Below are 13,343 nucleotides of genomic sequence, written 5' to 3' on the forward strand. Positions count from 1 at the left end.
AGTTTTGCTTGCTTCTGTAATTTCCCTGCTGCCTTGCCTGCACTATTTCTTTGAGGTGGCTTTGTTCTTCCTTTAGAGAAACCGGTTCCCAGTTAGCATATTCATCACTTTTTAAAGTCACTGTTTGCATATCAACAGGGCTGGAAGAGCACTCCTGCATGTTGGGGTTCATCACTGTTAAGTTTTTTTTCTAGTTGCTTTTTTTCCCCTGGCACTAACAACCGACTAGTCGTGTTCTTTTCTTCCTGTTTTTCATTCACATGTTCCCGCTACAACTAACCTCTTCCCTGGTTTCCCCCAGCTGAGAGTTAAACTATCACTCATGCTGGAGCAGGGAGTTGCCAAACAAGTAGCAGAGCCTGCAGAACTAAACTGCTTTTGTTCTTCATTAACTTTATGGGCTTAGTAACAGCTGTACGGCGCGGTTATGTCTAGGCACAGTGCACCTTAGGAAGCAAGCAGCTCATTTTTCTGTAAATCCATGAACCAATTATTTTTACAGCTCCAGTAGTATAAACTCCAGCATTCTGGAAATTGTTATAGTCCCAAAGTCATCAGATGGAGGAAAATAAATATTAAGCCTTTTTTTTTTCCCCCCCTCACTTTGGTTAGAGTATTTGGGGTATGTAGTTTTCCTTCATGGCCTGGAAAGCTTCCCCTCGCCTCCAGTTGTACGCAGAGAAGTGGCTGAAATGGAGGCAACATTAAAGCTTCGGGTGTTCAGGACATACATGTATGCACAAGGATTCAGTCAGGTTAGTTTTCTTCCTGATGCTGCAGGAAATCCAGATGTTTTGCTGCTGGAGCTGCTGTTATTTGGAATTAATATCCCCTGGGACTCAGCCTTTAATGCGCTGTGGTATAGCAACAGCTATTCCTAGACTGTACTAGTGAAACAGGTGTGAGAGGGAAAATGAATGTAGTAAGTGTCTGACGGTGGTACATCTGACTTGGTTGTATTCCGACAATTTGTTCCAGTTTAATCAAATAAGAGACCGCAAGACTGGTTACAAAGCCGCTGTTGTAATTATACCAGGGCCAGGCTCTCGGTGGGCTCAGCAGCATTCTGGCTGAATGAATTTGCAGTTTGTTTTGGCTTATCAAAACTCCACAACTTTCAATGGTTCGCTGTATTACAGTTTGAACAAATGTAAAAGGCAGATTTGATGAATATATGATTCTTTTTTTTTCTCCCTGCCTGTATCAAGAAGTCAACAGTCAAGACAGGAAGAAACATTGAATAATTTAAGGAGAAAAATGTCTCCAGAAGCCTATATTAACCTGGTTCAATCTGAACATTCTTCTTGATATACATGTGAGTTCCTAAAAAAACCCCAAATGTTAGTGAACTGACAAAGTGCTGTATCCTAATCACTTCTATTCAGTGCTACTGCTCAGGGTTTTTTCCCCACCATTTGGACTTTGTTTTCTTGATTTAGCACTTTTTTTACTTTTAAAAACAAAAAAGCTCCACACTCTTGCTTTAGGGCTCTCTGTTTTATTTCCAAAAACTTGATGTTTGAATTGCAAGCACCAAGGTAATGGGCATTTGTTTTACAAATAACTTTGCTGAGAACTAAAGGCATTGGAAGCATTTCTGTTGTTTGCAGTTCATGTAAAAACTGTATTGGCCTTTTTCCTTTAAAGCTCTTAAATTTAAGAGACTAGACTGTAACAAAGAACAGTTTCAACTAAAATGGACTCTTGCCTTATCAGAAGAGCTGTTTACTAATGACCATGAAGAGAAGGGAGTCTCAGCTGAGTGCATGCCAATTATTTTGATAGTAGCATGATAAGATATCTGTAAAAGCTGTGCCAATACTCGTGCATGTTTAATCTGCCTCTAGCTTTGCTGGGTTTTCTTCTACTTCCCTCAAGAAATGGTATCTTGGGTTCACTCACACGTGAGCATTCAGAGTCCAGGCTCCCTTGGGCGCTCCTGTGTCACAGCTCCTCTCCTCCTGACCCGCCTTTTTGACAAGCCTCGTCAGCCTTTCTTCTGCTGCCTGCTGTGAAACCACCACGGTGGCTTGCTGTGAGGTGGTTATTTGCCCAGGCTCTAATCTGCTTCTAATAAACAGAAGCAGCTAAGCCTGAGAGAAGACAGGAGTTAAGGCAGTAATAACTTTACAAACCTTTTCTTGCTTTTAGCCCTTCTGTACGAGTTGTGGGTTAAAGAGAACGTAGTAAGGTGTTTCACATGACTGGGCAGATTTAGCTGAAGGCCTTTTTTTTTTTTTTGCACTAAGCCCCTGTTCTTCATAGCTGTGCCTCTGTCCCTAGTGTGGTTTAGAGGAACAGAATACAACACCCTGACTGACGTACAGTAAGTCAGTGTAAGTTACACCATGTCGACACGACAGGATCTGCACTAGACCTTTAGCTGACTCTCAACTGAGAGTGGTAATTTTTTTTTTGTAATTAAGGTGCAATTACATTCTGGGAGCATGTTCTGGTGGACAGGTTTAGGGTGCCTCAGGGCCTGCCAACAAAGAATGGAAGCACACCAGCTTGTGATACTTGGCCTAAAGTCTCTCCTTAATGAAAGCTTAAATTTTTATTTTAATATTTTAAGATGAGGCAAACATTTTGCTGATATTTTCTTCCAAAACTTATGTTTTGCAACAAAATTGCTTCACATTAGTTTTGAAACTTACTTAATTTACGCTTTTTAATATCTCCTCCTGTAAGAGAATGCAAATCACAGTATGGGCCTGGGAATTACTAGGTATTCCAACAAAGACAGAGGTTTAAAACACTTGTAAGTCCAGGACATGTTTGTAAGTAGAGCACAACTGTGAGTTCTTCACAGATTAAAGCTTCTTGGCTTTTGCTTTCATTACCCTGGCTCAGATTCATAGAAAAGACACCAGGATGCGGAGTATATTTTTGTCTCCAAACTGAGCAGGCTGCCAGTTGAATACAGAGGTGGCTATGTGTTAGAAGGGGAACTTTGTTTTTATGTCCCTTCTGAAATAAGGAATGTTTTTGTTTGCTTTTCCTTCTCTTGCCCTACAAGCCACTTGAGGCTGGAGCGGGAAGGCAGGAGGTGTACTTTCACAGTCCCCCTCCACACAGGGAAAAGTGCCAAGAGTTACACACGAGCCACGCATAATCATCCCACCACCCATTTCTGTAGAAATTAAATGTTGGGTCACTTTTCATGTGCTCTAGCAATCTCATGTGACTTGCTCAAGGTCACTCAGCAGGCCAGAAGCTGTCAGGAATAAAAGCTGCTCTAACTAGAAGACCAAACTGTGTCCCCAAAATATGCAGACAAGAAGAGACCTTGCTATGACCGCAGGCGCATGGCACAGACCCCGTTTGCTTTCCTGACCTCCCTCAGGAGCTCTAGGGTGGTCATTGTGATTATTCATGGTAACATTTTCTCACCCTCAGCTGCTAATTAGAATTGTAGACTGGTTTGGGTTGGAAGGGACCTTAAAGATCATCTGTTTTCAACCGCCCTGCCAGGGGCAGGGACACCTTCCACTAGGCCAGGTTGCTCACTGTGATCTGACAAGTGTATCGATACCCACAACCATTCCTGTCAGGGGGCAGAGTAGCTCCCTTCCATAGCATCTCTCTCAAGCTCTGTTAAAGAGATTTAAAAAAAAAAAAAATCCTGCTAGTACAAACTTCTGAAAATAAACGGGGCTTGGCACAGGAATTACTGATGAATGAAGTTCCCTTTTTTTTTTTTTTAGGGAAGTGAACAGTTGAAGTCTGTTTTCATCTGAATGGAAACATTTTTGTCAGCCCACCAAATCAAAAACAAGGGTAGCAAAACAAGCCTAAAAATAGTGAAGGTGTAGTGCAGCTAAGAAATTGTGAAAGCACTGCTTGAGCTCAAGCTAAATACTGTATTATGGCGCTAGTTGAGCACTTTATATATATCTATCTCTAAAAATAAATACATGAATAATAAAATAGAAGCCAAAAGCTCAGTGGTCTGTTGGACATAGTTAGGTAACTAGCTGACTGTATTTCAGGTAAACCCAGATCTGAATATTAGCCTTGTCAAGAAGTGGTTTTAACTGCTAAAAATCTCTCTTTCTGGCTTTAAATTGTTAAAAACCCAATCTGCCTAGAGACTGAAATGGGTAAGTTGTATCAGGAAGACAAACTTGTAAGAATCCAGGGGAACTTCTACTGTGAGGCCTCAAAATCAGACATATCTAAAAACAGAGAAGATGATTTTACTTCAGAAGAGAAAATTAACTAAATTTAAGCTCCTGAAAGCTTGTAGCTCTGAATCCTTAAGGTATTTTAGTGCTCATAGTAAATACAGTAAAATATTACATACTTTGGGAAACTTTCATGACTTGTGGCTGCTTACTTCCTTCTATTAGATTATACAGCATGTGAGTTTAGCTTTCAGGGTTTTAATAAAGAATACTGTCTTTTTTCTTTAGGGCTGAAAAGAGCCAGATCCTTGTTTCTCCAGCTTTTAAAAATCACTATTTTTTTAAAATAACCAGGGAAGGTGGAACTTATAGGAATGATATGGCTTATCCATGTGAACTCCAGATCAGGGATGTTTTTTAGACACTGCTTGTTGATTCAAGGTTTGGTTTTTTAAGTGGCAAGAGAAAACCTCACCGCACAAGGTTTCTCAAGGTTACAGCTAATAAAATTTCGTATTTATTTTAGTTTAGGACAAAAGTATTTAAGCTGCATTGTTGGAATGTTTCTGTAGTTTAGGAATGTGGAAAATAAGGAAAATAACGAAGTCTGCACGTCAAAAAAACTGAGATTCCTTACTGTAGATTTTTGAAAGGTCTTTCTCCTTCCTCAGGCTGGTTGGAAGAGCTCAGTGTAGTCACTTGCTGACTGAAGGCAAACTGGGAGAATAGCTGTGAATGCGGGGTGGCCAGGGTGCACTGGGCAGTGGGACCTCGAGGAGATGCTAAAAAAAGAAAATGTGAATTTTTTGTCTGAGAAGTAAAGGTCTTCGTAATTTGCAGGGACAGTTTAAGTCTCACAATATCCTTTGTGGCCAATACAGTAAATGCTATTAATTTTATAGATGAGAATACTTGTTTGAGGTTGCCTGGCCAGTTACCAGAGGAAGGCTGAGACATACTGCTGGAAATGAACTTTTAACCTTTCCAAATGAGTCATCTCCATGACTTGTAGCGTGCACACAGATAAGGCAACAGCTGCCTAACCTCTTCAGCTAATTCTCTCTCTTCTTCCCCTTCCTTATTGCTTCTATAGGTGGTGGGAAATAAAGAATTCCTATTTATTGCTGCTATATCTCTAGTGAGTCCTGTTTTTTCCCATTTCAGATAAGCTCAATTAGTAGGAGGTAGGCCAAGATGAGAATGAGGATGTTTGAGTGTTGAAACTCTCAGCAACCAAAGGAGTCTGTGTTTTTGGGAAGTCGCCCAAAATTGGGGAGAAGATGGCTGAAGCAGTGCATGGCTATAATAACTAGATTTTAAAAAATCTCCTCAAGCTGAAACTTTTTGACTTCCTACACACTCAAGGCAATCTTTCATTAGTTCTTTAGAAAGCTCTGTTTCCCTGAGGATGCACGCATGTTTTCTTTTCCTGTGGAAATGTCAAAAGTCAGATTTAAGATAAGGTTCAGACCTGAAGCCAAGTACGTCTCCAGACTGTGGACACTTAGTAAGATGACAGTATTTAAACCAGAACTTGGAAGCAGATTTCCTTTTTATTTTTTTTTTCATTTCCTTAAGCCTACAGTCAAGTTGGTAAAGGCAAGCTGAAAACCTCACAGCTTTCCCTGCATAACATTTGCAAGTTGAAAGGGATCCTGTTCTGGGAATCTGTGTAACCCTGACGTAAGCTTAAAACATCACCTTTGAAGGATGCTTCTGAAGGGAAGGGAACTTGGCTGCGAGATCACTCCGTTTGGGGTTATTTTTGTGTCCAATCTGATAAAAAGTAAATATAAGAAATTACTAGAGCCATTTTGCCTGCAGACAGCATCAATGTTAGTGGTCTTCTAACGGTTTGCATCTGCTAGTACTGAGAAGCTGTACTTCATCTCTCACTTCTCTCAACCCACCATTTCAAGTACTATTAAATAATAATAGTGGTCAGCAGAAACAGCTTAAAAAGTGCTTTTTGTGTTTGAATGAAACAGGTTTTCATCCAAAATCTGTTTTATGCTGTTGTATATACATCGTAAAACTAAGACCCCAATAAATTAGGTGAAGTCTGTGATTAAATCCTCATTAGTTGCTTTGTAGATGAACACAAACCAGTTCAACCTTTTTTTTTAAAGCTGAAAATGACTGTGCCCCTTTATTGCTGTACTACCTGAGAGACTCCTGTGAAGAAGAATTGGATGACTTTCTTCCAGAAGGAGGGAAAAAGCAACTAGCCAAGCTGATTAACTTCCTTTGACTAGCTCCTTCCAGCTCAGCCTCTAGCAGCTCTGCAGCTTATGCTCTGCCTCTTCTCAGTGATTCTCATCATGATTGAGATCTAAATTTTTTTACTCTGAAGTGCTTTGCATTCAGGATGAATCATGGGACTTGCCAAAGCTGGGGATCCTTGGTCTGTGGTGTGACTGGGTTAGGTGACCTGTCTCAGGCTGGTTCTGGTGGCACTCCTTCCTGAGAGGTGCCTTGGGAACATGCGCCCTTCTGGCCAAATTGTGCTTTCCCCATCGTGTGCAGCGCACACCCGTTCACTGTGTGCTCAGCCAGATGACGAGAAGGCCTTGAAGGCCCGTGAGATGATGGCTAGGAGGGGGCTATTGCTACCAGAGCGCTGCTTCAGCAGTGTGAAGAACTGCTGCTGCTGGTGTCTGAGGAGCTCCTTGTAGGGGTGGCAACCATGGATCGCCCCTCTGTCAGCAGCCTACTCCTAGCTGCTGCGTTTCCTGAACAGAGGTGGCTTTTACAGATGGGTCTTTTCATTTTAACTGGTTCCTGAAGCAAGAAGGGGACTGGGTATATGTCTGTCTTCTGCTGGGGAGGAGCTTGTTGATTTAACTGGCCAGAAAAACTGTGTATTCCTGGTCTTTAGAAGTCATTTATAAAGACATTTGTGATAACAGCAGTTGGAAGGGTTTGCATTAGTCTGAGGTTAATAAAATTTTATGAGCATTGGATCAGCTGCACACTGAGGAAAAACCTTCCAGTGAAGGAGGCTATTGAAAACGCTTGTGTCATCTGTTTGATGTGGTTTGATGCAGCAGAGTGTGCAACAAATGTCATTCTGCAGCAAAGAGTCACCAAAAATAAAAACTGGATTGAAAGATCTAACTTTACTTTTGAGTAGCACATACAACCAAGGTTTTCCTTGAGATTTTGAAATTGCTTTGTTTCTTGCCACAGATGAGAACCAGCACTGCTGAAACAGCATAGGAGAGGAACTGCTAGATTTAAAATAAAAAACAATTTGCGGTTGCAAATTTAGGAGATTTGGGTTCTTTAGACAGCCGAAGATATATCTGTATTTGCGATAAAACTCAGTCAGACCAAAACTCTTGACTATTCTGAGATCAAGTGGTCGCCTAATATGGAGGTGCTAAATTACATTATGTAAATGTCTTGCATATTACAAACAACTAGGTGACTTAGCAGATCTCTTCTAGGAAGTATTTCTGAAAGATGAAGCTTCAGTGATGTCCTGGTGGTTTAGATCCAGTAAGATAACTATTAATAAAAATATTAATTTCATAATTTTGCTCAGTGTTGAATATTATCGCTGAAATGTGTGTGCTTTTAATTATTTTAGGAAATCTATCAGTGGTGTGGCTCATCATGCAACAAGTACGAGCGGCTGAAGGCTACTCAAGTTGCTGTTGGCATTCGGGACAACGAACGAAATGGAAGGTCGAAATTAATTACTGTGGAAGAAGGGAGTGAACCAGACCAGCTGATAGAGGTACTGTAATCTGACATAGCTGTGAATAAAACGTCTTTATATCTCCAGAACTAAATAGGTTTGGGCTCAAACTGTATGTTCAAGGACTCCAGGAAGCCAAGATGTTATGGTAGGCCAGTTAATACTTCTTTTCCCTCCTTGTCCAAACAGTGTTAAGTTTATTGGGCAATAGAGTCTGGGATAATTAATTATCTGAGAACACTTTTTCAAGAACTGTTTGCTTTTTTGAATTAGCCGTAGGGTGAGTGAATTGCCAGCAGAGCTCATACCTGAACCACGCTATCTGCTGCTTTGTATGAGGAAAAAGCAGCATCAAGGTGGGAAAGCACCAAACAAAAGTACATAAAATTACCACGTCTAGGATGTCAATAAATGTAAAAAATTGCATGGAGGTGCGTGGGGCCAAGCACGCTGCTTTGCATCACCGCTTCTACTACCAACTCATGCACCTACCTTCTAGCAACCCTAGTGAGCCCCTTCCTCGATGTGTAGAAAGTTTAACCGTTTATTCAAAAAGCAGAATTCAGATTTCAGAACTGTGCAGGTCAAAGTAGAGTGCAAAAAAAAAAAATTAAATTCCCAATTTATGGAGTTTTCAGATCTTGAAAAAATTATTGAGCACTGAGTTGTTGAGGGCCACGTACTAATAATAGCATTGTCACTTGGCATTTGTGTGCTAAATTAAGCTTTTTCTGTTCGTTCTCTAAAAAGAAGGAAGAAGGAAGCAGGGTTATGAAGCATTGCTTCGATAAAATTGAAAATGTACAATTAGAATGTTAGCTTGTACTTCAGATTGACGTTAGGAGGCAACGCTAATGGGGCATGCAGGTTGTGCCATTATTTCAGACGGTGCTTTTGTCACATGGAGTAGAACAAGTTACTGCCTGAGCAGCAAAACGTGCCAGGTGCTGAGCCACCAGCCCTCGGCCACGCTAGCTGCGGTGGCGCCTCTGGGTGACCTGTCCATCTGCCTGCAAAGACCTTTTGCCTGTGGGTGTGAGCACGGAGGTGGCACGTAGGGCACTGGGGATTTTTGAAGGGGAAAAAAAAAAAGCCAAAACAATCCGCTATTTGGCTTTTTACTTCCTTGTACAGGCTTCTCACGGCAGCTCTGTACCTGTAACTTGTATGAAAAGAGCACAGGATGACCGTTAGAGCCCAACCTCCTGCTCCTCACTTGAATCACGGCGTTAGGTTGGAGCCTGCCGCAGGCCACGCCCGGGTGGCACCATGGGAACCCGCTGGCAGCAGCCACCTCCTGCCCATCCCATCCCAGCCCATCCCGGGGTTCCCGCTCGAGGCTCGGCACGGGGTTGCTGATAAGCTCACGTGTGAGCTGGGAGCCTTGAACAGAACAGCTGCACTTTGCACCTCTTACCTGGCTATGGATGCAAAGTCAGAGCCCGGTGGCACCGCAGCGAGGACGCGGGGGTGGCCGTCAGGAGCCGGCTGCCTCCTCCCCGTGACGGGCTGTGAGCGGCAGGGACGTGCTGGCCTCGCCCCTGGGTCTGTTTGCCAGGCTTTCTCTGCTGTGTGCAACTGCTCTTTTGTAGCAACCTTCAGACACGATTCAGAGCCGGAAAAATGCGTTTTGATCCTGCAAGTGCATTGTTGTTGTGTCAGGGAATAAATCTTTCCTTCACTGGCTCGGCAGCCGATGAAGAAGTTTCTGCTTTTCCTTTTGGATTGCGAATATAGAGGGAAGAAAAAGGGGGTGGTTAATGCAAGTAGGTTCATGGCTTTTATCGCCACCCCTGTAATGAGCCTGATCCGAGTGAGTTTGTTGGCAGCCAGGGCTTTCCTTCCAGCCTGCACCGTGCCTTGCTTCGGGAAGTGCTGCTCACGTCACGGGGTTTGCAGCTCGGCTGTGGCTGTGCCAGCCCAAGCTCTGAAATGTGCTGCTAATAAGCCAGGAGGGTAGTTAACCTCACAAACATACAAACCCCGGTTTGATGGTGCTCTTCATTTTGATTTCTCCTTGCTCCCACAAAATTGTCTCTAACGAGCTGTAGCACTTTCCCGGGCTGACTGCTCTGAAACCAGCAACGTGCTTGTTTCTTCCCTCCACAGCAGTAAGGACAGATTCTTGCCCTGTCCAGCTTTCTTAGAGAAAGGTTGATTTATTTTCTAGGGAAAAGGATTATGTACTTGAAGTATTCATTTTGTCATCTAGTATGCCACTGAAATCAGAATGAGATTTCCTAAAATTATCTCCTCTGATAAACGTCAGGAATGATTCCCCCTTCCTGTGAGCTAGAAATCTGCTTCTGTATCAGTGGCTGAACTTGCTCATGCAGCGCTGCTAGAGAAGGGTTCACCAGGCAGGAGCTGACGTTCCCACCACAGGTACCAACGTGAAGAGCCATCGTGATCTTATCCCTGCTCCCTAAGCACGGAGTCGTGACTCCCCACAGGAAAGCCAGACTGCTGTGCCTGCCCTCCACCACGGAGGCGAAACAGAGGCTGGTTCAACACACCCTGCCAGACTTCTGTCCTCCTCCGGGATCAGCAGAGGCAGCAGGGGCCGGGCCGGGCCGGTGCTTCCCTGTTGGGAGCTGCGGGTGAGGTGAACTCGTCGGACAAGGGCGGCTGCTTGCTCCCAACTACTGTTTTTAGCCAGAACTGGGAACAGGCTGGCACTGCTCGAACAATTTACCCACGGGAGAGTGCTGTCTGGAGCATGCTGTGGAGCTGGGTGAATTGCTGTGGCAAGCCAGTAGGATATATCTCGCCTGCCCTGGGAGAGTGGCTGGCAGCCGGGTACGGGAGTCGTTTTGACAGCAGCAAGCCCTTTTTTTCATCTGCTGTAGTGACCAGGGGCCACTTGGGGGCACAGAGTGACCATCCTGGACTCACACTCAGTAAACCCAGCGTGTCTGCAAAGCTCAGACCTGCAGTGGGTGCACACGTCATCTCTTAAGACACTGTAGGAATCACTAGAACTCTCTGACTGCAAAGACGAGACAGAAACTTTCTGCACAAGCACATCAAAAGTATTTAATCTACCTGGTTTCACCTATGTTTGCTCTTTAGGTGAGGTACTGACTGGCAGGTTTAAAGAAGCAGTGCTGTATAGCGTTGCTGCCTTGGAAATTTAAAAAATAAACTGACCACCTTGGGCAAATCGCTGCTGTTCCTGCTCAGTGACTGTGACTGGTCTCTGCAGCGGCACCTGCCCGTAGTAAAATCCACCAGATGCCACCTCTGCTCTGATTTTCACAGGTAAATTTGCAGCTGAATAGAGTTACTCATTCTGCTGAATCTTAGGCCTGAATGTTCAAATTGTGTTACAGGAAGTTTTCCATCTGCATGAGCCAAATCCAAAAATAGGTCTCAGCAATGCTTGGGTCAGTTTGGTCGCTCTAGAGTGACCACGTTAGGGTTGGAGCTAACAATGCTGCTTTTTTTTTCCTTTAACCAAAAGGAACACTAAATACAGGGTTTCATAGCTAACCTAGGACCGAAACCTTCGAGGGTCGGTGCCTAACCCTGTCAGAAACCCTCTGGGGCTGGCTGCAGTGACGCTGGTCGTTGTCCTTCTGGGTGCTGCGCAGCGGCAAGCCAAGATCTGGCCACACCACGTTTGTATGCCCGAGTTCACCGAGATCACTGAGGTCTGAGCGTGCAGCCACAGTAACAGGCAGCCGTGCTCAGGAGGGGCGATTTTCTAACTGCAGTTGCAATCTCTGCTCTAATTCTGAAGAGAGGACAAAGCTGGGATGTTAAATGTTAAAAATCAGTTCCCATAATCTCATTATTTAGCGTTGTGGGAACCGGTGAGTGGGGTGAGCGAGCGACTGAGGTACCCTGTTTCCTTTCTGCGGTGAAGCTGTTGTCCGCTGTTCGGCTAGCGAACGTGTATGTAAGCGGTGCTGCTGTTTTCAGAGTAATGGCAGACTGGAGAAACAAGGAATTGGAAATGCCCGTATTCACAAAGTTTTCTAGTTGGTCAGCAAGCTGAAGCTGTTGCAGGAAACACAGAGATTCGGTTCTGAGTCACCCAAGGGAAAGATGCAAAGCATCCAGTCCTCCATGCGTAGCACACCAACACCTTGATCTGGTGTGGTGCCTCTAGAGATGAAGTAGGGGAGGAAGAGAGCGTCTTAGTATGTTTGTTTTGCTGTATTTGTGCCATTTGAAATATTAGACACCTTAAAGATTTTTTGGATTGACAGTGCTGCTCTGACTACATAGACTCATCTCCCTGTGGTGCATTTTAAGTACCTCGGGCAGCTGTGACAGTCTGTGACACAGAAGAGCCAATGGAGAAGTAGGACAGACGGAGTTTTAACTATTAAAACTATTGAGCCTGCATCTGTCCCTTCGACTTAATCATGAAGTGTTCAGCTAACACTTTTCAGGATGGTCGTTTTCCCTGTAGTCAAAACTGTCTGATTCTTAGACCTGCTTCATCGTTCCCCTACAAGTTATTCCCTTAAAGCTGCGGCTCGTGGCAGCGTGTGATTGCTGCAGCCTTTACTGCTGAGGCTTTTGTTTCACTTTTGTAAAGGTGGTTGATGTTCACGGCTGAAATAATGAAACCTGAGAAACGTGACTGCTGAGGTCTGAAACCACAAGGAAAGGAAGGATCGTGTCAGTACACGTCTTCTGCCCTTAAACCAAAAACACCACGGCTTGTGTTTACTCAGCATTTGCTGCTGTCGTGTGCCTGGTTTTGTTAGAGTTCTAGTGGCCTTACAACCGGTGAGGGCAAATTCACTTCTCATGAAATACTTGTGTAAATATTCAGCTAGTTTAAATACTGAGCAACAGAGGGAACCTCTTCCTCCTCACTGGTAACGCAGCCTTTCTCCTCTCTCCTTTTTCTCTGAAGGTCCGAAGCAATGCTCAGTCCTGAGAGTTCCTGAACACCATTGTGTTCGGTGACGATTGTTTTTGCTTACGGTGTGAACAAACACTACGCACGGAGGTGTGGGAATGGTTTGGTCATCTTGCAGCCAGTCACACCTTCCCCCCTCTGTAACTGGAAGGGGACTGGTAGCACAAACTCAGTCACGTGGATAAAAATCTCAAGAGCACAGAAAATCCCATCACAAATGCAAGTTACAGAGCTCCTTGGAAGGAGCTCAGCAGGTTCCTGCAGTCTCCGGCGCGGTCACGGGGATCATAGGGCTCCAAGAGCAGTGCGTGCCCCGCCAGTTGGGTCCCTGCTCCTTCCCCGGAGCCAGCTGGAGGAGGATCTGCCTTCACAACTCTGAAAGAGCAAAACCAGCCGTTGCTGCTCTCTAACATTGGCATTTCTGCTCATTGCTTTGCTTTCGGTTGTACTACGAGGTCCAGTCGTGCTCAGGAGAGGTTGGGTTGGTTTGTATACAGAGGTGTGAGGGACAGTGGGAGTGAGGGTGATGCAAGAGGAGGAAGAATATCTCCTTTTGCAGGATACAAACTCCAGGCATTTGTTAGGGATTAAACAATTGTTTAACCATGTAGCTTGTAACACGGATCTACTCAAA

The 13,343-nt window shown here is 44.2% G+C and overlaps 1 protein-coding gene across 1 annotated transcript in view; it reads left to right on the plus strand.

Moving 5' to 3' along the window:
- SCIN (scinderin) overlaps nt 1–13,343 on the plus strand; it is a 46,481-nt gene that overhangs the window by 10,596 nt on the left and 22,542 nt on the right. The window contains exon 4 of the mRNA XM_086467603.1: nt 7,720–7,869. Coding sequence (XP_086323729.1) covers nt 7,720–7,869 — 150 coding nt within the window. The remainder of the gene's footprint in view (nt 1–7,719; nt 7,870–13,343) is intronic.

This window comes from Leptosomus discolor, chromosome 7 (assembly GCF_034619465.1).
Source record: "Leptosomus discolor isolate bLepDis1 chromosome 7, bLepDis1.hap2, whole genome shotgun sequence".
NCBI classification, from domain to species: Eukaryota; Metazoa; Chordata; class Aves; order Leptosomiformes; family Leptosomidae; genus Leptosomus; species Leptosomus discolor.